We start from the raw sequence: 26,714 nt of genomic DNA, 5'->3' as shown, positions 1-26,714 counted from the left end.
ACAGAACGCCCCAGCTTATATTGGCCCTTGGCTCCGCCTTCATTTCCGGGAGCACAGCCTATCAGAGTGCATCAGTGGGGTGACAATGTGAGACCTCATCGGCCTTATTTGTTTCTGATGGTGAAAAATGGGTGAAAGTGCAATCTATCTACGTGGTGAAAGCCAGCAAAATAAAAATGACTCCTTATTGGGTGTTGACCTTGGGAAGCTCACTCAGAGCAGCTGGGCCCGTCTCATCTGTACAGAACCGGGCCAGAAACTAGTCCGACTTTGTGCAGACAAGACTGGGGGTCTCGGCATGATAATAAGATGACTAACATGACGCAACCACAGACCACCGAGCTACTACAGCGCTCTGTGTGGAGCAGAGAGCTGCTATCTAGGGCACCCAGGGGAGCAGATGGTGGGGGTTAGGGGAAGGGCCCAGAGTGGGGCAAATGAAGGTGGTGGCAGATGGGTGCTTCACCTTTCCCACCCACATTTTTGATGTTGTTGGCCGAGGAGGTCGAACCTGCGATCTTCCGATTGCAGGTTTGCCTACTCTAACCTCTGTGCCACCACTCCCCCACGGTATTGCACAGTAAAAAACATGCAAAAAAAAAACCAAACAAACAAAAAAAAAAACCGTAAGCTGTGGGATCACTTCCTGTTTATAGACATATTAAAAAAAAAGTCCCTGAAGTGAAGTGTGGATCTGGGATGTCTCAAACAAAATGTGCCTTGAAGAACTCAAGCAGTGATCTCAAACACGGAGTGAATCTTGACAGCTTTAAAAAAAACAGAAGACAGAGCATGAAAAGTGATGCTGTTTGGGTGTTTTCCTGGAAAATGTACGATCTAAGAGCCTGTTAGATTCTCTGATCACTGGAGCCTGGTACGTCATTTCAGGCATCAGAGAAACCAGATTACTTCCTGGACTTTTCCACTCTGCAGTGTGCGGTTTCAAAGAAACTGAACCCGACTGCAGTCCTTGGGGTGGGGGGTGGTGGTGTCTCGAGTACATTTTGTGTTTGAAAGGGGATGGATGATAAATGAGAGCCGCTCAAGCTTAAAGTGAGGCTGGAAGTAAGAAAACATTGCAGTGCTGAGTTAATCTTTGAGCCCAGGGATGAGTGGACGTTGGCCCGGCTTTGTTTTGATTCAGCCCAACAGAAAGTGAGAACGAAGAACAAACTTCAGTCTTTCAGAACTTTGGAGGGCCGTCGAACGGAAGTTTTCAGGATCAGATAAAAGCTCCAACTCTGCAAAACTATGACACTTTATTTTAAAGTTACTCGGACTTTTAATCTCGTTTTTCTTTGTAAATGATGAAGCACAACAACAGAGTGTGTGATACGGGGTTCTTGCACCTAAAGGGAAACTGCAGCAATTTTCAAGCTGATTTTTCAGCATCATTTGTGTTTGTGCTCAAAATTATTATTTAACTGTCTTGTTCTATAAAAGCAGATGCTATAGTGCTAAATCAAATAAAATGTATGTTTTGTTATTTAAAACACATTTAAATAAAAATTTAAAATAAAGATTTAAATTTTTTGGTAATTTTTTAAAATTATTTAACCCTAAAGTACTGGAATGCAGTTACATATTCAAACACTTACATGCTTTATTTATATTTTTAGCACTTAAAATTCTAAAAAACATCACATTTAAAGTTATAGCTTTTTCTCTTTTTAGGATTTCAAGTCGTCGTATGAACACTTGTTACAGTAACTATTGCATAATGGCTCTGGTTGTTTCTATATTTTTAAACACATATTATATATTTTTTCCAATTTTTACGTTATTGGTCCAGAGAGTAATATTTACTAAATTAATTTGAAAATTTACACAGAACTTATTACAGCACTTCATGCACATAAACAAATTTTATTAGTAAGAAAAATGCTTGAGTAGAAAAAGCAGCATAAAACTAAATCCACCTACACCGTATAAAATTAATCAAACTTATGTTTTTCTTTATTTTAACCCATTTATACATTACCATGAAAGAGCATGCGCTCGTTGTGATGGTTGTGATTCTCATCAGCTATTTCCTTCTGCCTGTGTGAGTATCTCTCCCGTAGCTTCTTATTCACCACTTTCTGAATCTGCGATAAGAAGAAAATATTATTACCAAAGTCATCGCAGAAACTGAAAATAAATTGAGCTTCACAGTAATAAAGTTCAGACTCCTATTTTCTGTGTAGAAGAGAGAAACCTGCTGTTGTACGATGTGACTGTGTGTTTTCACGCTGCACCTTAATGATGTTGTACCGGCTGAAGACTCCGCCTGCGTTGCCTCCGTCGCGGTGCTCTCTGATCGTGCTCTGCAGCTGAGGGCGACGTCAACAAGCGCCACACAAATCAAAACACACAAAAAAGCACATGGGAAACAAATGCGTCACACGCTATTCAGCTGTTAGAAAAGCCATACGTTCACTGAGAGAGCAGCAACTCCTTTAATCAGATACCTGCACAGCGCCTGTGGGAAATTATGAACAATTCCGCTGAAAACGTGAAGCATCAGCAGTAAAATAAAAGCTGCAGTTTGTCAAGTTAGAAAATAATGGAGCCGTTTGTGGGAAATGAAGCTGTAATGAGGACAGACTGCCGACTATCACCGGTTTGTTGTCAACTCTGTTTTTTTTGTGTCTGTTATTTCTCAGTCCTCATCTAAAGATTACAGCTGAGATCACCTGTAAAATGTCTGTTAATGCCATTTCTCATTAAGTGAAGCACAGTCACACTGATGCGTGCGGTCTCATTTACATGAGCAATATCGCCGATGAAGCGGCCGAATAGAGCATCGTGTTCTGAAGTGGGGACATTACGATGAGGGTCTTCTCCAATGACGCACGTATCCTCTGAGAAAAGTCTAAACCTGTTTAGTCAACCTTGTAAAAGAAACGATTACCGTCACTTGAGAAGTAAACAGGGTCTTACTTCCTCCTCCACAGACTGGAACTCTTTGTCATCCGGTGCCAAGTCGATCAGCACGGTGCCCTGGCTGGAGCAGTGGAACGTCAAGTATGGGTTTGCACCTACAAACAATTTTAAAAACAAATAACAGTAAATAACGATGAGCTCTGAATTACATTTTCATCCACAAAGTATTCAAACTCCTTTTCACTTTTTGTTTTGAACCTTAACACTAAATCATTTAAAACTTTAAAAAATTATTATTATTCTCTCAATACCTGATTCAGATTGGTGGTTATCAATTTGATCCAATCACCCACAGCCCACGGCTGCTTCTCGTTAACCCACTACAGCCTTGCGTGCTCCGTTTTGGATGTTTACGATCACTATGTTGTTTTTCGATACTATTTGTCTCTAATTCAAAATATACAATTGACTTTAATTGAAATTATTTTTAGGACAAACCCAAAATATTTAGTTGTTAAATAATAGGAGTTATGTAAATGAGGTGGTTTAGTAAACATTTGTGATCAAGTAACAGTAGACAATTTATTTATTCTCTGATGGTTCCCATTGTATAAGTTTTGATGGTTCCAGTTGAACAAATCTTGAATAGGTTCCAATCATCCAGTCCTGGACAGTTCCCAATGAACCAGTCTTGGGTGAACCCCACTAAACCAGTCTTGGGACAGTTCTCCTTCAACCTGCCTTAGATGGTTCCCATTGAACCAGTCTTTGATGGTTTCTGTTGAACCAGTCTTTGATGGTTTCTGTTGAACCAGTTTTTGATGGTTCTCACTGACCCAATGCTATTCCCAATGAACCAGCCTTTGATGGTTCCCATCGAGCCAGCCTTTAATGGTTCCCACTGAACCAGTCTTTGATGGTTTACATTGAACCAGTCTTGGCTGAATTCCACTGAACCAGTCTTGGGACAGTTCTCCTTCAACCAGCCTTGGATGGTTCCCATTGAACCAGACTTTGACGGTTTCCAGTGAACCAGTCTTAGATGTTTATCATTGACCCAGTCTTGGATATTCCCATTGAAACAGTCTTGAGAATGGTTCCCACTGAACCAGTCTTGAACGGTTCCCATTGAACCAGTCTGATGACTCTCATTGAACCAGTCTTGGATATTCCCATTCAACCAGTCTTGTATGGTTCCCATTGATTCAAGCCAATGGCTCCCACCGAACCAGTCTTTGATGGTTCTCATAAAACCAGTCTTGGATATTTCCCAATCAACCAGTCTTGGATAGCTTTAACTGAGCCAGTCTGGGATGGTTTCCATTGAACCAGACTTTGATGGTTTCTAGTGAACCAGTCTTTGATGGTTCTCATTGACCCAGTCTTGGATATTCCCATTCAACTAGTCTTGAATGGTTCCCATTGAACCAGTCTGATGGCTCCCATTGAACCAGTCTTTGAGTCTTGATGGTTCCTATTCAACCAGTCTTGGATGGTTCCCATTCAACAAGGCAGCTGAAAGATGTCAAAATAACTGTAAATCCAGATGCACAAAGCTCTCAAGAACACTTAAAGCTAAATTCCCTGGCAAAAATATTCTGACCAACCACTAAGTACAAATTTGCTTTTTGGAAAAAAAAAACCTTTCATTTATTTTTTAGTTTTGTCATTATGGGGCATTGTGAAAACATTTACAAGACTTATTTGTAGGACTTCAACACAAAACATTTTTTAGGGTTTCTGGATAATTTCTAATTAAAAGTGTGCAAAGCTTAAGATTCAGACATAAAATAACCATCTACCCTGTTTTTATAAAAAAAATCTTTTAAACTTATCCTTGTTGACATCCAATGTGTTTTCATTAAAATGCATTTGAAGTGTTTTTAGTTCATTCATGTAAAAACTCAAGACATGCTTTCAGCAACGCATGCATTTGTGAATTTAACTACTGACCCTGCTGACCTCCCAGGAGCCTCTCAATGCCCTTAATGAGTTTGTGCCTGTGACCATAGGCGTTTATACCAATCTCCTTCAGTTCCTCGTGGCCCATGTCTGCGAGTACATCCAGTGAAATCTGCCAAGAGATTAAAAAATAAAAATCCATCTCATCAGTTTTGCTTTTGTTCAATGCTAGAATAATATAAATTGATAGGAACAATCAACAATTAGGACTGCATACATAAAACACCTATAATCCACAGCAGGAATTTTATTTACTTTCTTCAAACAAACACATGCCGTTTAATGGTGACAACAGCAGTCCATAAAGCTGTTCATCAAAACTGCCACCTATAATGACAACGGGCTGAATAATCAATGGCACATTATGGAGAAAATAGGCCTGACAAATATTCATGAAAGCAGGAAGAGGCAGGAAGAAAAGGTCACTGAACGAAGTGGCAGCAATCACAGCGCTGATATGCAAATGGATGAGTGGTGAAAAGTGCTTTCTGCTCCCTGAGTTTGCTCAGGGAGATCGGAGATGAGATTCGCTCTGCGGTGCAGAGATAAATTTTCTCTGCAACGTGACGATCACAGATAACAGGAATAAATCATCACAGCCTATACACTTTGTTGAAAAATTACTGAGATGTTCATCAGCCAACCTGTAACTTACTTTAGAAACAAGTATCTGTTTGACACTAAAGAGATGGAAGCTTCACCCATGCAATAAATACATAAATAAATTAATTAAATAAATAAAACATCTGGGTATTGTTGGTAGGAAAACTATGCTTACCAGAATCGAGAGAATTGTGCATCTTTTTTTTTGTATTTGAAAGGAACAAATCAATGGTTTTAAAATTATTTTTAAAAGAAAAAACAACTCCAAACTTTCTCCGTTCTTCTGGAAATATTAATTTGACACTGAATTTGAACAAAGACGAACAATTATTGTTTCAGCGTTTATTACATTTTCTTGTTTGTTTGATTTCGGACCCTGTCATTTTTGTAATTTGTTTATCAGAATCAGCTTTATTATCTTTGCGCTGAAGTACAGCGAGATTATGTCAGTACAGTCGTCCAAAAGATGGGCGGAGTGCACGTTGCTGCTGCTCCTAAGAGCGCGGTCCTTTTTCTTTACATAGAAAAACGAGAAAGACCACAAAGAAAGAATAGTGGTATTACAAAAAAGGTCTCTTTACACCTTGTCCTTGTCAGGATATGATTTAAGACATCAAAAATCTCTACCAGCAAGCACATTTATAAATACATATGCATTTGACAACAAGACAGTGAGATTTGTCCACGAAGCACTTCCAGATAGCACCATAGTCCTGATAAGATGTAGTGTCAGCCGGTATAGCTCTGATAAGCGTTCACAGAAGTTCTCTGGGTGGTGGTGGTGGTGGGGGGGTGGCTTGCACGGGGGATAGAGCAAAGCCTTCTTAGTTTACACATCTCCCAGGAGAAATTTGATAAGTTGGCCTGCTTCAAGGCCTAACGGGGGAGTCAGATTCAGATAAGCCAAGGTTGTTAATTTTTTTCAGGCAGACTGTTATTTCTCGTCAGCCTTGAGTTCTGCTGATACTTTCGATAACCAAAATGACCATATTTGTGGGCATTCCACTGGTCCGTGCTTATAAGCTCCATCCAAGGTTGTACCCAACATGCTGGTGAATCCCAGAAGCCGCCAGTGGCCTACGATTCTCATAAATCGCTTCCATCTTACGGTTGAGCTCGTAATCAGTCGAGTCTGCTCGAAGCACGAACCAAACCTTCAGATGAGGCCGGCAGCTTTGCCATGGCCAGAATTGCTGCCGCCATGTTCTTTAATAGCCGATAACATAGGTATCCGACGGTGCCAAAACGCAGAAACCCTGCTCTCATAAATCCAATGATATAAATCTTTGGCATCCTCCTGAGACAATACAGAAAGGCACATCAACTTATCCGTGACTAGGGCATTAACAGAGTACTCGAGTAATCTACACATCGATTGCTAGGACATCTATTGAGGTTAAAAATGTAAAGTCGGGTATCCGTAGTGACATCATATTACGTGACCACGTATGACCGTAGGGGGCGGTGTTGCACTGTTGCAGGTCACAGAGTATGGTGTAACGCCGGGTCCAATCCACCAGAACCAGTTTCGGTTTAAGTTTCGTTTTTGATGTTCTGCATTTCTTCACGTTTGCAGTTTAATAATAATAACTAATAGTTTAGTTTTTCCTGTGACTTACTTGCAGTATGATAAATGGTAGGAGCATAATATACGCTCCCAATGTTTTGTTGGTCTTTTTTTGTGTAAATAATTATCTTTTTTTGCGGTTTTATTTATTTATTTATTTTTGTATCTTGAGATCTATGACGTAATCAAATACTCGAGTTCTACTCGGGTTTTATTATGTTAATGTCGAGTTTAAAGATTATATTCTCGTTCAACCCCTATCCGTGACATACTGAACCTCTATCTGAACAGCAAATGTATGTTGGGAATAAAATAAGACAAGAATCCTGATGCATAAACATTTTTCTCATTATTCTCACCTTCTTTTTTTAGCTTCCATCTCTACAGTTCTCTTTGTTTTCTTCTCCTCTACTTGCTATGGTTTCATCTGACTTTTTAAAGAATTTTAATTGTTTTAATTAGCACTAAAAACAATTTATAGGAGTCAGATGGAATACCATGAGGCTTAAAGATGTGTGACAGTAAACCAAACTATAGTAAATAATATAAGCAGTAATGTAAATGGTAGCTATAAGCTATAGTAGCAAAATTGATCTAAAAGTTCAAAGTAACAAAAACAAGCATCAAACGACATCAGTAAAAGTACGAAAAAATAGCTGGAATCTAAAAAGTAGTGAAATATCTGGCCTAAAGCCAACTAATGCCAAAAAAAGCAAACAATTAAATAAAAACTAAAAGTAGCAAATTAGTAGCAAAAGGCTAGCTAAAAGCTAAAAGTAGCAGGATATTAACCAAAGCTAGAAGGTCAAATTACTTAAGAAAACTGAACAAAGCCAAATGTTCAGATTTCAAAGGGAGCAATGCTTTTAATAGAACCAAATGTAATCTCCATGTATCTTTACGGGGGGGGGGGTGGGAGGGAGATAATATATATATATTTTTTTCTAAACTATAAAAGTTACAAATAACAAAAGTCAGCATCCATCTCCAAGGTGAGCTAAATATTTTTAGATATGACTATTTGGCTCTGTATAACTATATGCATTTACCATATTTTTCAGCCTATAGGTCACTTTTTTTGCATAATTTGCATGCCCTGCGACTTATATGCCAAAGAGATGTATTTATGGAATTTTTCACATATTTATAAACCAATTTTTGGCTGAGATATGATCGTTTTCATTCATTCTGACTGAAAATATTGAACACTACCATTTTCAGCCGTTAGATGGCACTCGAATAGTATGGAATGATGTTGCGTCATGTAATAGGTAAAAGTGGCTATTAATGACCCATTCGGTTTACCACAGAGTGCCACCGTCGTCCAGCTCGCCTGGAACAACAGTCAAATCAGCTCATTTCTCTGCACCGCCCCGGAGAAATGCAGCCAATTTGAACACTGAAGTGCATTTATTAAGTAAATGTTAAACTGAGACACACCTTTGCTATAATGTCAAGCAAACTAATAATTATTTTAGGTGCTTATCTTGTTAAATTTTGAAGAAATGTACAGCGTTCCTCCTTCCTGATTTCCTCACTCAGAGCACGCTCATGGAGCACCGAGGCAGCGAATACTTTTGAAAATGCAGCTGATTTACAGGTAAAGTGCATTTATTAAGGAAAAATTAAACTGAGACACACCTTTACTATATATTCACACAAACAAATAATTGTTTTTAAGTGTTAAATCTTGTAAAATTCATGTTAAAAGTCCTCCCGTGCACACTTCTGCGGCCGCCATTTGGCAGCCAAACAATTTTTAGCACAACACTGGCCAACATTTCCGGGTTGTCAGTGGTGACTCGTAAAAAACACGATGCGTCAGTGGTGTCGCACAATAGATGTGATGTGTATGGCCAAGCGACGTATTTATGGATTTTTCCACTTTGTTAGACATATTTGGACTGATGCAAAAATGTTAAAAAATTAAGTTAAAAAATGATTCTGTGTGCAATCGTGAAGAGATTAAGTCACTTTTTCCACTCCTGGCCTTGTCACTGCTACACAGTAGGTCTTCTGTGCTAACCATACAAAACATGTTTGCGTACCTGCTCTCTCTGGAAGATGTCTTGCAGGTGTTTCAGCCCCAGACTCTTTAGGAACTGGTTTATGGTCATGTCGAGCAGAGCTGCAGAGTTAAATATGTCACAAACTGTTATTCCACATTCAAACATCAGATTTTAGTCACAGCTTGTGTGTGAATTCGTACTTTCACCCTCCTTCCTGTCAGACGCAGATGCCCCGTCTGCGATGCCGGATGCCCCTCCCACTGTGATGTCACCGAGGGGTGCATTCAAGTTGTCTATGCTGCTGGCTGCTGAAAGGCAGGACGGAGACGGAGTGGGCGAGATGACCACACCCCCTGCTGCACCTGTACTCACCACGCTTGCGCTCACCTGTGAGAATGAGATTATTTGATCTATTCACTGACGTTAAAACGACAAAGGCACTTAAAATAAAACTTTACAGAGCAAACACTTCAACTAATTTGATGCTTCAGCTGAAGTGCCTGCTGCTTTCATCTCCTGCTGAGTCGCTGATTTGACTGATTGCACGACTAATAAGTGAGCCGACAGCTCGGCTGCTTTCATCTCTTACACATTCAGGTGTCTGATTAGTTTTCAGCTTGGCAGTTTTCAAAATGAACATGCAAACTCACAAATGAACTGCCTTGAGAGTTAACACCAAATAAAAAATGAAACCACAAATCTATTTTGTTCTGCTTTCACTGTTAACACTAACTTTCTACTTTACTCCAGCTTTGGTTGTTAGCTCAGATGACCCCGTTTATCCTCAGGGAACATTTCTGCACATAGGTTAGAACATGGAGAGCAAACAGACTTGGAACAAGTGGCAGTTCAGCTGTGATTTAAACTTTTACTCCATGAAAGAGAGATGTAACCAAGTAAGTAGGTAAGTAAAACTTTAGTTATATAGCACCTCTCAAGATAAAAACCACAAAGTGCTTCAACAAACAAAATAACAAAAGCACAAAACAAATTTAAGCAAAGGCAGATTTAAAAAGACAAGTTTTTTGTTGGCCTTTAAAAGCCACCGAGTCCGCTGATCTGAAAGTTTGAGGAAGGGAGTTCCAGAGTCTTGGGGCCACAGAGGAAAAGTCTCGGTCTCCTTGAGTTTACATTTTTTTCTGGGGGGACAATGAGCAGATCTTGATTACAAGACCTCAAAGCCCTGATCGGGGTGAAGGGACATACAAGTTCTGAGATGTGAATTGGTGTCTGTCCATGCAGAGCTCATTAAGTCAAAACCAGAATCTTGAAATCCACTCAATGAACTGGGAGCCAATGAGTTGCTTTAGAAGTGGACTTATATGACAACATTTTTTAAAATCCAGTCAAGAGTCTAGCAGCAGCATTCTGTACAGACTGCAACTGGTCTAGGGAGGTTTTAGTTAAACATGTGTGCAGTGCATTACAAAATTTCAGGCGAGAGTAAACAAAAGCATGAATTAAGATTTCCAATTCTGGATGAGACCGTATGGCTAAGCTTGGCAATATTTCACAGATGGTAGAAACAGAAACAAACCAGAGACTTTACATAATTTTCGAGAGTAAAACCTGGGTCAAAGGTTATCCCAAGGTTTCTAACAGAAGATTTAGCAAAGTAACCAAGAGGCCCAAGGATCTGCTTTATCATTACAGTAGTTTTTTCTGGTGCAAAGATGATTTCTTCAGTTTTCTCTCTATTTAGCTGGAGAAAATTTTCACTCATCCGGTTTTTCATTGAATTCAGACAGTTAAGTAACATTTGTAGTGTCAAAACTTCATTTGGAAGAAAATAAATATATAACTGGATGTCATCAGCATAACAATGATAGGAGATATCCTTAAAAGATGAAAGTATTGGACCAAAAGGGAGCAGATAGAGCAGAAACAACAATGGCCCCAAAACAGAGCTCTGTGGAACGCCAAAATGAAAAGGGCAGTAATGGGATCTGTATGTAGATGTAGCCAAGAAGACTGATCTATCAGACAAGAGGACAACCATTTCAAAGCAGAACCTGAAATACCAGCCCAACTCCTCAGCCTATCTAACAAGGTCGGATGATCAATAGTGTCAAAAGCAGATGTCAGGGCCAACATAAGCAGCACAGAACATTTACCTGTGTCACGTTGCATCAAAATATAATTTGAGATTCTAAGAGCTGTTTCAGTTGAGTGGGACCCTGACTGAATGTGGTCCAGAATACTGTGGTGATCAAGAGCACTGGTTAACTGCTTGACCCCAGCCTTCTCTAGAATCTTTGCCAGAAAAGGAAGAGATGGGTCTGTAACTGGTAAACAAATAAGAATCCAAATTAACCTCTGTACAGTCTCGTGTCCCTATAGTACAGACTCTTACTTGAATAATCACAAAAACAAGCCTAGGTGCCAACATCTAAACATTTGTTCTGCTTGCAATTTTAAGGCCCAAAAATGTAAATAAAATAAAAATAGTAGTCACGCGCCTCCCACGTCATGACCCTGCGAACTCTCCAACAGGTCGTGCCCCACAATTTGAAACCCACTGGTGTATGGGAACTCACCACAGTGGCCTGTGGTTTTAAACAGCTGGGCAGGGCGTCTGGTGGCATGGCATCAATCAGCAGCGCTCTGATGTCATCAGCCTGAAAAACATACATATGAATGAATAATAGGAACATGTGTGTTGATGTGAGGTTAGCTTTTATTGTATTTCCTCTAATATTTCAGCATTTAACAACAAATTTTCAAGAGTCACAACTGTCAAATCATAAGAAAAATCATGTAACGAATGACTATTATAATGCATCATTAGTACTGAGGGAGAGAGACATTTTTCTGTTCCACCATTTCCACTTATACAGAATCCCGATAGTGCTCTGCTCTGTTCACCCTATAGTCATCCAAACATTAGTTTAGGCAAGCTGCGACTCACAAGCATGAGGGTCCCACTGGGAGGAATTTACAGCCGAATCTAAGAGAGATCTGCGAGGCAGCATCTCGTTACCGTTGCCAAGTCCAGCGGCGTCTGTCCCTCCTGGTTCTTCATGGTGGGATCAGCTCCATGGGCCAACAGCAGAGCGCAGAGCTGAGTTCGACCTTTCTGCGCTGCTTCATGGAGGGGCGTAAAAGCCCACTTATCGGTGGCGTTGACGCACGTGTTGTACTTGATTAGCAGGGCGGCTATGTCCACGTGCTAGACGAAGCATAGAGGTAGAGATGAGCGGACATGTTCAACGTGTTTCTCAGCTGGAGCTAAAAGAAGTGATTAAAAAAGTGGGATTTGTGTTGAACAGAAACAGTTACTAATCGTGTTGTTACTCTTTGTTGTTAAAACCACTCGTCTTTCTTCCACCTCTTTTGTCCTAGCGTCAAAACACATAGCTTTTTGCTTCTGAGAAATGGCACATGGAGTGTTTTTGTCTTTCTACAAACCAAAATTTATGAAACATTCATCCAAACATGTGTTTCATGAATCTTTTAGTAGCACCACACTGACTAAATGTGAACATTAAAGTATGGATGAAATAAATCACAAACATGCATTATTTTATTTTATTTTTTTAATGAATCAAGGTCTAATCGTATGCTGGTGAAGATTCTCAATCATCCAGGTCATGATCAATAAAATACAAAGGTTAAAAACAAAATTCAAAACAATTTTTTGAATTGATAAAGCCTCCCGGATGGGAAGAGAAACGTATTCAGCTTCAGAATAGAAGTCCAGGTGCTTCTGTTTTTAACCTTATTTTTAACTGGTCTAATAGTAGTAATAATTCTCACTGCGGACTTTAGATGGAATGAACTAAGATGCTTAGATTTTCATAGCAAAACAGAGCATTTAATATTTGCAGAGAAGATGTTGGAAAAAAAATTCTCCACTTTTAAATATAAAGGCAAGAATAATACAAGTTATGTCAAAATTCAGTTTCTTATTTATTGGATAAAATGATGGTAAATCGAAATAGTGAGAGAGAATGAGGATAAATAGTGCTCATTTACACAATTTAATGTTAAACTTAAGATATGAGAAGCAGGAAACAGCAAATACCGTATTTTTCGGACTATAAGTCACTATTTGTTATCATAGTTCGGCCAGTCCTGCGACTTATAGTCAGAAGAGACTTATATAAATTTTTTCCCATACTCATGACGCAATTTTTGACCGACGCTTTAAATGTTCATTCATACTGATAAGAACCAGAGTAAGCATTACCAACTGCAGTCGCTAAAGGCGCTAGAGGGCCCTCTAGGCTTTTGACAACTACAAGTAGACTTACATATATGTTGTTCCTGTATGCTACGTCCCAGCCGCCCTCCCACCAAACATTCACTAAGCGAGTACATAGAAGACAACAAAGAAAAGCGTAACAGAAGTAAAATGCCGCCATATAAATAACCTGTTCTGCTGATTATAAATTGCAGGTCCGTTGATGCAGCGGCTGAGTCCAGTTGGGCTTGGATGGATCGTTGGCAGTCATCCATCTGGACTTCTTTTTTTTTTTTTACCTCTTTCAACCGGCCGGTTAGCGCCTGGTCAACCGGCCGCATACGGTATTTGATTTTATAAAGATGAAACAAAGGCTGAAAATCCACCTTTTCTAATATTATTGATTAAAACTGAGCTGGCACTTTTAAAGGAGACAAATTGTCCTTAAGATAAAAAAAACCCAGCTATAGCACAACTGCTAAGGGAGTGACAAAATCAGTGCATTTGTCTTACCCCGTATGAAGCAGCATTGTGTAAAGGAATCAAGCCTCCTTTGTCCTGAGCGTTCACGTCGGCTCCATGTTCCAGCAGATATTCTGCCACCTCCAAGTTGTTATATCCAGCTAGAGGTCAGCACATGGGTTCAGATACACGGAGAGACCGGGATGAGAAACAAGAGTCAGATGATGAGAAATGAATAAGAATAAAATATGGCAGACTGAATGAGCTGTGATGTTACTGAATAGATCGTATTTTCTTTTTAAACGAAAAGGCATCAAAGAAGAAGGTGTGCTTAAGTAATCAGGTCTACAAAATGAAATTTACAGATTTGTTAAGTGCTTTTCAGCAGTTTGGAAACCTAAAAATTGTCAGTCAAACTGAAAAACAATTTATAATAAAAGCATATATGATGGTCACCAAAAACAAAACTGTCAGCAAATTAAATACATGTTCAAAAAAGCTCTACTTAAACTTGCAAAAATAACTTTCATAGCTGAGAAAATACAAAGAAGAAAAAAAAAAGATTCATTATTAATTATAAGAACAGCAAAGAATAAACAAAAACTCCAGATTCATTCCCATCTTATAATAACAAGTGCTTCAGTGAAGAAACTCAAAATGTATTTATTTGAACGCCAATGCCGATCATTTCTAACATCTATTTGCACAGACGTGAACGAATCATAAAACCTAATGACAATATGAACTAAACTTCAAATTAAACAAGGAAAACAAATTCACTTGCCTAATTCCAGATGCATTTGACAAAACCACACATATTAAGAAAGAAAAATAATCTGTTTAAATATCTGGACTTTTTCTGTGGTTTGCACCACCAGTGGGTTTTTTTTTTTTCCTATGGGCTATAGCAGTTTAAATCACATTAGGCATTCGTTTGTGTCCGTTTGAGCCTGTGAGGTGCTACAGCAGAACGGCTTATCTCTTATCTCTGCTACTGATGTCACATTTATTGCAGATCCTGAATATATACATATATAACAGCGATCTTGTGTACCCTTGAGGATACAAAGATTATCTCAGCTCCAAGACTTTGAAACAGCTTAAATCTTGTGTGAGACTTCAAGTGTGTTCTAGGTCAACCACCATTACTTGTGAGCACAATAGATATGCAGATATGAAACATGTGGTAAATGAGGACATGTTTATAAAGAAATTCTGGTGTCTTCAGTCAATATTTAAATGGTACGTATTCTACACCTTACCAGGCGGGATACAACACCACACAACACCGGGTGGGAACCATACCCACCTCGGTGGACTTCACCACTGTAAACGGTGATATTATAGAAGAGGTAACAGTTTATAAATATTTGGGAATTGGGATTGATGGTGCTCTGTCCTTTTCACACTGTGTTCATGTTTTGCAACCTAAGGTTAAAGAGAGACTTGGTTATCTACAGTATATAGAAATCGATCATTGTTTACATTGGCTGCAAAAAGTCCCATTGTCAAAAAAACCATTCTACCTCTGTTGGATTATGGAGACATAATTTACAGACATGCTTGTAAAGGTGTCCTTCGTAAGCTGGACACAATTTATCACTCTGCTACTGGCTTTGTTACTAATACTCCTTATAGAACACATCACTGTCACTACTCTCTTGTTAAATGGCCTTCTCTACATACTCGTCATGAAATTCATCAGTTTACCCACATTTATAAAACGTTGCTGGTTATTCACCTCCATATTTAACTAATCTATTGCAACTAGCACCGGTTTCGAAGTATAACACCCGATCTTTTCAGTATTTGTCGTCAACTCTAAAGACCAAGTCTTGCCTCTGCTGCCTCATCTGACTGGAATCTTCTTCAAAAACCTTTGGGACTGACCTCACGTGTCTCTGTTTCTAGTTTTAAAAATTGTTTAAAAGCCGTTTTTACAGATACGTGCAAATGTTTTCATGCTTAGTAATGTTGATGAAGTGTTGTTAATGTAAGATGTGGTTTCCTTGTTTGTTATTGATTACTATATTTTATTGTTTTGCCCAATTGTATGATTTCCCTTCCCTTGACCCTACCAGTACCTGTTGGTGGTGCCAGGCCAGCACCATAAATAAAAAATGTGTTCTTAGTGTTTATGCCTGGTTAAATAAAGGTTAAATTAATTAAAATGAAAATAACGGACTAATGGCCCAAAGTAGGGGTGCGTCAATTGCAGTTTTCTGGCCTTTCACCGATTTCTAAAAAGTCTGAACTGCCAATTTCGATTTTGGCCGGTACCAGATTTGTTTTATAAGCAACACTGTCAGGTGCTATAAGGTCACAATGCAACTTCAATTTTCAATCTTATTTTGTTGGAAAAACATACCCTTGAACAATATCTTAGACACAAGACAAACTTGTTTTAACTGGTCATGAGGTAGTGCTCTGACATATAAATGAAGTTCAGACAACTGTTGTTGAAACTAAAAAAAAAAAAAAAAAAAATCGGTAAAATCGGTTTCTCGTGCATCGTCCGATTTCCGATCTCCCAAAATTAAGGAAATCAGAGCCAATTTATCGGTGCACCCCTAGCCCAAAGCATTTCAGCCACATGCTGTCATCAAGGAAAAACAGAAAGCTTTCACATTTTGAACAAAATAAGAAGATTTTCCTGAATTAGATTATGCGTAATAAAGAAACACAACTGCACACATTGGGGAATGGTGATGGAATGAATAAATCGACTATCAACCACTGGGGTCTATCCGTGGGGACCGCATTTCTATGAACTTATGAGCTTTTTCATTAAATAGTGATAGACAGGCTGAATAACTGTCCTGAGTTTTATTCTTACTGTGTTTTTGTCCTCGAGACTTTAGTTGTCTGGGCACGTTTACTTTTTTGCTCTTGGCACAGAGCAGTGCCAGAAATCGAAGGACGGCTTTTACAGACTAACTGGAGGTTGAGTGATTGGCACTAAAACAAACTGTGGGATCCTTTCCTGCCAAAAGACAAGCTTCTTTAAGACTAGTCAAACAAAAAACAATAAAATAAAAAGGGTTTTTCTTTGCTTCTTTTCCTTTGTGTCTTTGTATGAGATGTTTATGACGCTCTACAAAACTTCAGTGACCTCTCTTATTGTAAATATAAATGTTCAATGAACAAAGCAGGCTGCAAAAAGCAGATGCCTTCATTACATTATTGTGTGAGGAAAATCTGTTTCCACTAAAAAATGTATGGGGTTTTCTGATCCTAAAAAGCCAGTTTTATTTATTATGTGCCAAAAAGTCCTCTGAAGATTGTTCAGACTTGTGTTCATGTATCATTCATAAGCTTTTACTGAGAGGTCTAACAAATAGGGTGAAAATTATGATTTTTTTTTAGGATTCAGAATAATGATGCACTGAAACCAATGTTTAAACATCCACTTATTTAGAACCTTTAACTTTTATCCATCTGAAAGTTTATATTAATAATGATCATAGGGATGTGTGAATGTGTGCCGTTGTTCGGGCCCGTTACCTGCGAGGTGCAGCGGGGTCGAGTTGCGCCCCTGTGTGTCCCGACAGTTAATGTTGTCAGGGCTGCACAGCTTCTGTACCCTGGCCAGGCAGCCTTTCTTAGCAGCGTCCAGCAGTGCAGCGTCTCCTCTCAGCAGGTCCTGGATGTCAGTGTCCCCGTCTTTCACCAGGTCCAGGGGCGTATTCCCGTCTCGGTTCTTCTTGGTTGGGTCTGCTCCATGCTAGAGAGAGAAGAGGCCAACACTGAAGGAGTTTGATACACAGGGAAACAAAATGTTGGAAAAAGACAAATCGCTCTTACCATATTTTTCAGTCTATAAGTGGCAGTTTTTTGTATATTTGCATAATTTGCATGCCCTGCGACTTATACACCGAAGCAACATATTTATGTTTTTTCCCCATATTTATAAACTAATTTTTGGCTGAGATTTGACCGTTTTCATTCATTCTTACATTGAAAATATTGAACACAAACCATTTTCAACAGCTAGATGGCACTTCAGTAGTATGGCATGCCGTTGTGTTGAGTAATACGTAAAAGTGGCTATTAATGACACAAACGGCTTGCCATAGCGGCCGCCTTCGTCCAGCTCCGGGATCACACCTGGAGCAACCATCAAATCAGCTTCATTTCACTGCGCTGCCCTGGCGAAATGTAGCTGATTTGACGACTGAAGTGCATTTATTTAGTAAAAGTTCAACTGAGACACACCTTTGCTATAATGTCGAGCAAACAAATAATTGTTTTTGTGTTTTTTCTGGACTGTGTCAAATAGGAGAAATGAGCTAAACCAAAGTGAAGCATCATTTGATTCAATAATATCCAATAATCGTATTTCGTAGAGATCGGTGTCAAATGCAGCACTGAGATCCAACAAGACCAGACTGGAGACCCAACTGTTGTCAGAGGCTACAAAGAAATTCTTTAAATGTGTTAATCAAATCACATGTCTCAAAACATTTTTTCCTAAAATGTGGAAATGTACCCTTAAAATATATATTGCAATAAAAATCCCAGGATTAACTGAGTCCGCAGACTGAAAGTCACAATAAAACATTAGCTAAACATTTTAAATAGCGTTGCTCAGAAGTCTAGAGTGTAATCAGTCTGGGCAATAACTACATGACGACAAGTGCAGGGTGAGTTGAGGATAATTATTAGAGAGCGGAAGGGAAGATAAATGTAAATACATAGTAGAGAGGTGAGGAAAGGACACCTGGTGAAGCGGAAACATCACACACCCCAAGGGATGAAAGAAAAGAAGGCATTGTCATCACTCAGCCGTCTCCTAGGTTACAAGTTTAACTTGTCGTTTCATTGTAAGCTCTGAAATGTGCTCATTAAAACAGGATGTTATGGGACCACTCCCCCGGGTTTCTGCTGGCGGCCTGGAACTGTCCGTTATTGGTCTCACGGCTCGATTCAGAATTGTTTTGATCCTGAAGCCAGTGGGAGTTTTCTGCTCTGCTTCTTGATCTTTATTTTGTTTGTATCTGCTGTTGTAATGACATTGTTAGTCATTTAGAAGACGATGACAAAAACAATAAAAAAAGCAAAAACATGTCCATTCAAAAATAACTCATCTTGAAGCTTAATGAGACGGTGCTGAAACTTCGTAACCTATTAAAAATTGTGACAGCTGTCACAGGCATTCATTCTTAATCGCAAGTTGTCCACAATCACACATTTTATGCAAGCAAGACCACTTCAAACATCCGCCAATTAAAACTTAGAATCCTCTTTGATGTTTTTATTTTTTTTATAAAAAGCAAGTTTCCCAGAAGTATAAGGATTCAGAAAACAAAAGCTGCACGGTCTCATTCTGAGCGTGAGTCCACAACAAAGCAGGCAACCAGCAGAGAATAGAATAAAATAAACTCTGCAGCAGAACTCTGGAGCAGTAACACATGAACGTCCTGTTCTGAGGCTTTTCACATAAAAGGAAAAGTCCAGGAAACACACTGTTGCTTCTCAGATTAAAATTCAAAATTCAAAAATACTTTATTAATCCCAAAGGGAAATTAAGTGTTGTCATAGCTCATCATCCTGGTTTCATTCAAGAGTTGTACGCTGGTGAAGATTCTCAGTCATCCAGGACATGGTAAATAAAAAAAAAAGACAAAATCAAATCAAAATTAAATTTAACGGTTGTTATAGATGCTGAGAGCTGTGGGCAGGAAGGATCTCCTGCAGCAAATCCAAAGAATTTGGCCACAGATACCGATCCGTCCACCCGAATCCAGCTTGCTGTCAGATCTGGCGGGCCTCTCGGCAGCAGGACTGCCCAAACGCCGGGCAAAATTCCTCCCTGAGCGATGGTCACTCTTCCCAGCAGCCTGCCGAGCTCCTCGTTGCCACAGACAGACAGCTGAAGGTGCCGGGGGATGATCCCGGTCCTTCCGTTGTAACGAGCGTAGTTTCCCACCAGCTCCAGGATCTTGGCGATCAGGTACTCGAGCACCGCCGCCAGGTTGACAGGAATCCATCCACTATGCCTCCTTTTCAACTCATTTGGGATTTGGGGCTGTAGTTGAGATATTTCATATTGAGCTTTTGAGATGTTAATCAGCTGCTCATGGTTGTTAAAAAAAAACACCTGGTTGCCATGGTTACACGTCATAACAAATGGCCAAAAAAGTAAAAAGGTTTCAGTAAAAATCCTTCCAGCTGCACAGCATCCGATACCAGAGGAAGTTATCATCCGAAAAAAAGTGATTTACATCTAGAAAAAAGAGGAATTAAAGTGTTCAAAAGCAATATCTCAGAATGAATGTAACAGAGCTGCTCCAACATGCAACCACCCCGAGCAGCGCAATTCTAGAACCTGAACTGAATTGAAGGTGATGCCCTGAGTACACAAGAATTACCTTTGAATGCTTAAAATCCAACAAAGATTTAACATTAAAGAAATTGTCTAACCATACCAAAAATAAACCTCCATATTCTTTGGATAATCGATCACCACAACTGTGTTTCTAACCCTCGCCCTCTGACCCGTTATCGCAGGAGCTGAACCAAATATCACTTAGATAAAAGTGTTGCCTGAGGGAGCTGCTCCGTCCCTGAACTCTAGAGATGGCTTGAAGGCACACGCTCATCTGCTGAACTGTACATAATAAAAATTTAAAAAACACCAATAATAAAAGCAACATGCCCAAGGTTTGACAAAGAAAGCCTATATTTCTATTACAGTGAGCAAAACAACAGAAAAAAAACTGCTTGTAATATATGTAAACAAACAACGGCTTTTCTCGTGAAAAATTCTAGCAAACTGAAGACAAACAAATATGCGAAATCAGAAGGTGTTTCTTGACACGTGCTGAGCTACTATATTAGTCTGTAAAAAACAAAACATAAAAAAAACTTACATTACTGCGCTTACCATAGATCAACAGAGGAAGAATACCATTCAGTGATCGTTTACACCAGAACAGCTTCAGATATGAACTATTTCAAAGGGAAGTGCTAACAGACCTGAGACAGACAGAACATGAAAAACTTTGTATATGTTTATTTTAGGTATTCTGCTACCTGTAATAGTTTCTTGTGTAATGCTAATTCAGTATTCACACTGTTATTAGGCCTGTCACGATAACAAATTTTGCTGGGCGATTAATTGTCTCAGAAATTATTGCGATAAACGATAATATTGTTTGAAATTTGACAATAATTAGTAATTATTGTCAAATTTAAGAAGAAATGTTTGTTCATTTGTTTTGCGTGCAATACCTTTTTTCAACCACCAGATGCAGTACAAGATTGTTTGAACCGAAGGATGGATAGTGAGGGAACAAGCAGCATGTCTCTTTAAGAAAAATGGGAGGGAGGCCCCTTGACATGGCATGGGCTGTCTTTGGTTCTCAAAATGGCAGTCGTTCGGTGTGGTTTGAGCTATTTAGCATAGCATTTTTCACACAAAGCTTTTTTTTAAAAAAAATGAGTAAACAAGTTCTCAGCTTCTTTTTGCAGAGAAAAACAACTTTTTACCCGAAGGCACGGGTTTCAAATGTGGATTTTGGAGCTTCGACAAGACAGAGGTTTTTCCCCCCGAGGTCATCCTGTTAGCTTAGCTCGTATCTTAGCTTCTCAGCTTAGCTGCTTTTAACGATCCCAAAACGTAATTTTGGACAATTAAAATGGATTTTAAAGAGAAAAGAGAAAGGGAGGGGTAAGTGAAGAGCACTGGAGTTGATCTTTTTGTCATCCAGTGTCTTCAGTAGAAAGAGAGAGACAAAGAAACGATAAAGCCGATAAATGAAAACGAGGTCAATAATTTTCATTTATCATGCGATTAATTGATTTGTTGTTTACTGCGACAGGCCTAGCTGTTATCTTGTTTTTATAGTTTCTTCCATACTTTTTTTTAGGAATACACAATATTATCACCATGGTATCGGCCAATATTAGCAGTAAAGTTAAATTATGGACATCAGCCATTCCATCAAAATAACTCACCGATGTAAAAGGCACTGTTTTTGTTTGACAACCCAGTGACAAGGACGCCTGCAGCGCCAGCACAACGTTATGACGTCACGCGCACCTACCTGCTTTGATCACGGCGGGAAAGGAAGAAGTGAAAATGTCGGCTGTGTGGAAGTTTTTTTTAAAGTTTCTGCTATTTGCAATGTCTGCTCAGTAGCAGACCAAACTGACAAAGACCATGCAGAATAATGTAGTATTTTAATACCACAGCAGAGAAAGCTATGTACTCTGTAAGTAGGTCTAGGGGAAAAAAAAAAAAAAAAAAAAGGAGTATTGGCATTGGTTATTGGTCAAATAAGTTTTAACATATTGGCATATCGGATATTGGCCAAAAATCCAATATCGTGCATCCCTACTTTTTCTGTTTTGCAAATAAACTACTCCAGTATAATTTGTACTATTTCAACTGTTCAATGTATCCACATAGTTGGCTCCATCAGGTATGGTGGGCTGAGACTTTTAGCATTTGTAGCCTTTATTCTTTTTAAATTACTTACAAAATAATTAAATAAAATTAGTTCAATTCCTTTCAAAACATTGCTTTTTAAAATCTGCTTCAGCGTACTTATTCTAGTTTTGTCCACTTAAGCTTCTTGTGGACACTGTTCAGAAATTTATTTATTTTGTTATGGTTTTACAAAATTTAACTTTAGGCTACAGTTTGGTGAATCTTAGCTTTTAGCTAGTTTAACTAATTTTAGCTTCTAGCAACAGTTTTGCTGATCTTAGCTTTTAGCTACTTTACTGCTTCAGATTTGCTTGTTTTAACTTTAACCAATTATATAATCAGATTATTCATTTTCAGATTTCATCAAAGTCATTCAGCTGTTAACATGTCTCTAGTTTAAGTTATTTCTTTTAAAATCAAAGCTGCTTTTAGCCAAGTGCTTTAAACCCTAAAAATAAAGTTAAACACAGCTGAAGTGGACAACCAGGAGCTCTGAAAGCATTAGAAATCAGCCACTTCACAGTTGGGCCATGATTTAAATCAGCAGGAGGAAAACAGAAAACACCTGCTTAGACAGTCATTACACCACTGGATGGGATTTGTATGTGAACATTTTACTTTTTAAAACTTGTTCTTGCACAGATACAGTAACGTAACACATCAGATGGTTACTGACTAAATTCTCTCCTCCTGAAGTCTGAAAAAACACGGTTGAGTTCACAGTTTGGCTTCACAAGTTCTTTGGGATCTGGTTGCAATGGAGCATTATGAAGAAATGAAAATTAACATAAAACCAGAATCACAAGCTGAAAAATGACAAGTCCATAGAAGTCATTTAAATATGTATATAAAAAACAATCCTTGTAAAGAAATTTTAAACAAAACCTGTGCCAGCGTAAAAATAATCATTTTATTGAATATGTCAGCGCTTTGGACGCATCCTGTTACTTTCAGTTTATTAGAAAGCAAATACACATGGTGCAATAATAAATTTACCATGAAACCTTTATGTGTGGAGGCTTTAGGTGGCCTGCATGTTAAATCTAAAACGATAAACAAAAAAAGCTTTAGGAGCAACTTTCAAGGATGCAAATTCAAAGTGCTGCAATTGAAATTTAAAGTATTAGATATCAAATCGGAGTTGAACCACGTTTTACATCACAACAAAATTCATAATTCTGAAACACTTGAATGTAGCTGGATTATTTTTTTGTAAATAAATCAGAGGTATGATTAAGATTTATGACTCAAACATCACAAATGAGAATATTGTTCCATTTCAACAAGGTCGTTGAATTTGACGATAAATGAACGAACGGGGTTAAACTATTGAAGAACGTTTCAAACCTAACACACTATTCCAAAAACTTGGTACAAGTTTCATTAAAGACTTGATAGCTTTTAAATTCAATAGAATTTAATTCAGTTTATTTATATAGCACCAAGTCACAACAGAAGTCATCTCAGGGCACTGAACAGAAACAGTCATATACTTAAAGAGTAAGTTAATAACATTAATTATCTGAGGAGCAGAATGCTTTGAGTTTAACGACATGGCAGAACTCTCATCTTGAGCAAGCATGCAGGCGACAGTGGAAAGGAAAAACTCCCTCATGAAGAAGAAACCTTGAGCAGAACCAGGCCCAGGACAAGCGGTCATCTGCTTCGACCGGCTGGGTTTGAGAGGAACAGGAAGGAGGAGCCTAATAACTGAAAGAGCTGCCTCCCATTCTGCTTTTGGAAACTCTAGGAACCACAAGTAAACCTGAAGTCTGAGAGCCAAGTGCTCTATTAGGAAAATATGGAACAAGGTAAGATCTGTAATATAAGATGGAGCTAGGTTGTTGAGGGCTTTGTAGGTTTAAAGTAAGATTTTGAAATCTATTCTGAATTTGACAGGGAGCCATGAGATATACATTTCCTGCCAACTCCCATCATCAAGAACTGATTTATTAGAGAAGCCATACTTTGAAAAGAAATCTGAAGGACATTAACATGGACAAGGACGTGACTAAAAAGTTGAAAATTGAACACAGAACAGTCTGCATCTGATAAGCTCAGACTCAATCACTACACTAGTCATAGTATTTATACATCATATTTAAAAACAAATAAAACAAGAACAAACATTAAACACCCCCATTACGTGTTTTAAACGGTACGCATGACTCAGAGCTATTAGAGACTAAAAAGCTCTGGAAAAACAACTTTTCTGTACACATGCAACATTTTACTGGATTCATTAGGGCTCAAAGTGATGTGGCAGACTGCTCTTACATAACACACCTTCAGATTGTTTCATTTCAGAATGCCTGCAGACAACATGATCAGTCATACCATTTTATGAAAACCGGAGAAAGCTGGCATCTCATTAGACATTTAACAAACGTTTTACCCGCTAATTCAGAAAAAAAAAAAAAGTTGATTTTAAAGAAGCTGAGCAGCTTGACAGGCACAGCGTTAGACGCGATTAACCACAACATTAACAGATGTTTCCTGTTTTGTCGCCAGCTACGCTGCAACAAATATGACAGTTCACAGAGTCATATGGGTAAATATCGTTTATGAACCCTGTTGATGCCATATATTGATCCACGTTGTGGCTGATCACCTGCATGTGTTTTTAATTCTAGTTTTAACTACAGAACATTAAAACTTTTAAGAATGATCAAAAAATGTATATATTTAAGGTAGGGGCTGAACGATTTTGGAAAATAATCAGATTGCGATTTTTTTACCTTAATATTGCGATTTAATATGCAATTATTTTTCAATGTCTTCTTCTCGTGTATTTTTTCAACAAACACAAGCAATAAATCAATCTGTTTCGGTTGCAAATAAAACTCCACAGCTCTGCTGCAACTCTGTTTCTGCATTTTTTGAATAGCTCCGGGATAGCAAATTGGCTAAAACGTGTGTGTGAGGGCATTCTGTACCGCTCATCCATTGTGTTTACCAAAGCCGTAAACACAGGCTTGGTCACTATATTAATGGGCATCATGTCTTTCGCTATGAACTTCTCTATTGTTCGAGTTATTTCTGCATGTCGTTTCGTAGTATGTTCATACGAAGGAATAACATCGAACAGTTCGGTCAGTGTGCCATCGGCTGGTGCTTTGTTTAATTTAAGTTGAAGCACTGGTCGTTGGTATTCTAGCCATGCAACTATCGTAAATGGCTTTGTGGTGTTTTTTTAAGTGGTGATAAAGATTTGTGGTGTTACCTCGAGAGGTAGTAACTAGGCCTGTCACAATAAAAAAAATTTCTGGGCGATTAATTGTCTCAGAAATTATTGCAGTAAACGATAATATTGTTTGAACTTTAACAATAATTGTCAAATTATAGAAGAAATGTCGATTTGTTTGGTGTGGAGTACCTTTTTTGACCACTTGATGGCAGTATAAGACTGTTTGAACCAAAGGATGGATAGTTGAGCAGGTGACTCTTTAAGAAAAATGGGGAGGGAGGGCCCTTGACGAGGCATGGGCTGACATTTTGACATTGCATATGTTCGGTGGTTTGAGCTCTTTAGCAAAGCATTTTTTTTTACACAAAGTTTAAAAAAAAAAAAAAATCAGTAAAGAAGTTCTCAGCTTCTTTTTGCAGAGAAAAAACAACTTTTTACACAAAGGCACGAGTTTCAACCGTGAATTTTGGAGCTCGACAAGACGGAGGTTTATGCACAAGGTCGGCCTGTTAGCTTAGCTTGTAGCTTAGCTTCTTAGCTTAGCTGTTCTCAACAATCCAAAAACACGATTTTGTACGGTTAAAACAGATTTTAAAGAGAAAAGAGAAAGGGAGGGGTCAGTGAAGAGAACAGGAGTTGAGCAGTGTCTTCAGTAGAAAGAGAGAGACACGAAGAAACGATAAAGCACAGTTCAAGCAGTGTTGACTTCCCCTGCTCTGCTCACTCGTAAGTCACGTAACCAGATCACGTGACCAATCAAACTGCAGCCTTTGCAATTATAAAATCTCATTTCATCATATCACGATATTATTGCAAATGCAATTAATTGTTCAGCCCTAATTTAAGGTCTAATGCTCTTAAAGAATTGCATATTACATACCACCTTTCATGCCACACTTTTAAATTCAGATCCGATTTTTTTGGTAAATGAGAGCGCCAATTCGATCAAACTTTAAAAACATACATGCACATACGAGCAAAAACATTACCGCTCCACAGTTTAACTGCGTTTTGCAAACAAAATATGAATGAACCAAATGTGATGTAAAGTCACTATATCCAGTAAAATGTATGTCTCTTGGAGCCACAGAAACCAGTAAAGATGAACTTTTTATGCTTTAGTCAAAATATTTAAAGAGAATGATGAAAAATGTCATTTACAATATTCCTAATGTCTTTAATGACTTATTTGATCATCCAGCAGCAAAAACTCCATTAAAGTTCAACTGTAATTATCTAATTGTCTAGTCAATTAAGAAGGTAGTGCAGCATTTCAGTGTGAAGGTCATTTCCCCTTTTACTTCAAAGTAAAGTTGATTTAGTGTGTAAATACAGATCTGCATTGGATCTAAAACCCTGCCTAAAGCAGTTTTAAATACCCAGCATGGCAAATCTGCATTAAATATTCTGGAAGTTAGGTGTTGGGAAAGGATCGTCAAAGT

General features: G+C 38.5%; 1 protein-coding gene across 1 annotated transcript in view; it reads right to left on the bottom strand.

Annotated features, from left to right (window-relative positions):
* The window catches only part of LOC119424568 (poly [ADP-ribose] polymerase tankyrase-1), a gene marked incomplete in the record, with an annotated part of 90,613 nt that overhangs the window by 2,623 nt on the left and 61,276 nt on the right, over positions 1-26,714 (bottom strand). The window contains 10 exon segments of the mRNA XM_037692056.1: positions 1,982-2,087; positions 2,238-2,312; positions 2,923-3,020; positions 4,819-4,939; positions 9,046-9,125; positions 9,207-9,393; positions 11,544-11,624; positions 11,987-12,175; positions 13,703-13,812; positions 17,156-17,375. Coding sequence (XP_037547984.1) covers positions 1,982-2,087; positions 2,238-2,312; positions 2,923-3,020; positions 4,819-4,939; positions 9,046-9,125; positions 9,207-9,393; positions 11,544-11,624; positions 11,987-12,175; positions 13,703-13,812; positions 17,156-17,375 — 1,267 coding nt within the window.

The sequence above is a fragment of the Nematolebias whitei genome, chromosome 18, assembly GCF_014905685.2.
Source record: "Nematolebias whitei isolate Nwh7 chromosome 18, NemWhi1, whole genome shotgun sequence".
Lineage (NCBI taxonomy): Eukaryota > Metazoa > Chordata > Actinopteri > Cyprinodontiformes > Rivulidae > Nematolebias > Nematolebias whitei.
This window is presented reverse-complemented; position numbering and strand designations above follow the sequence as displayed.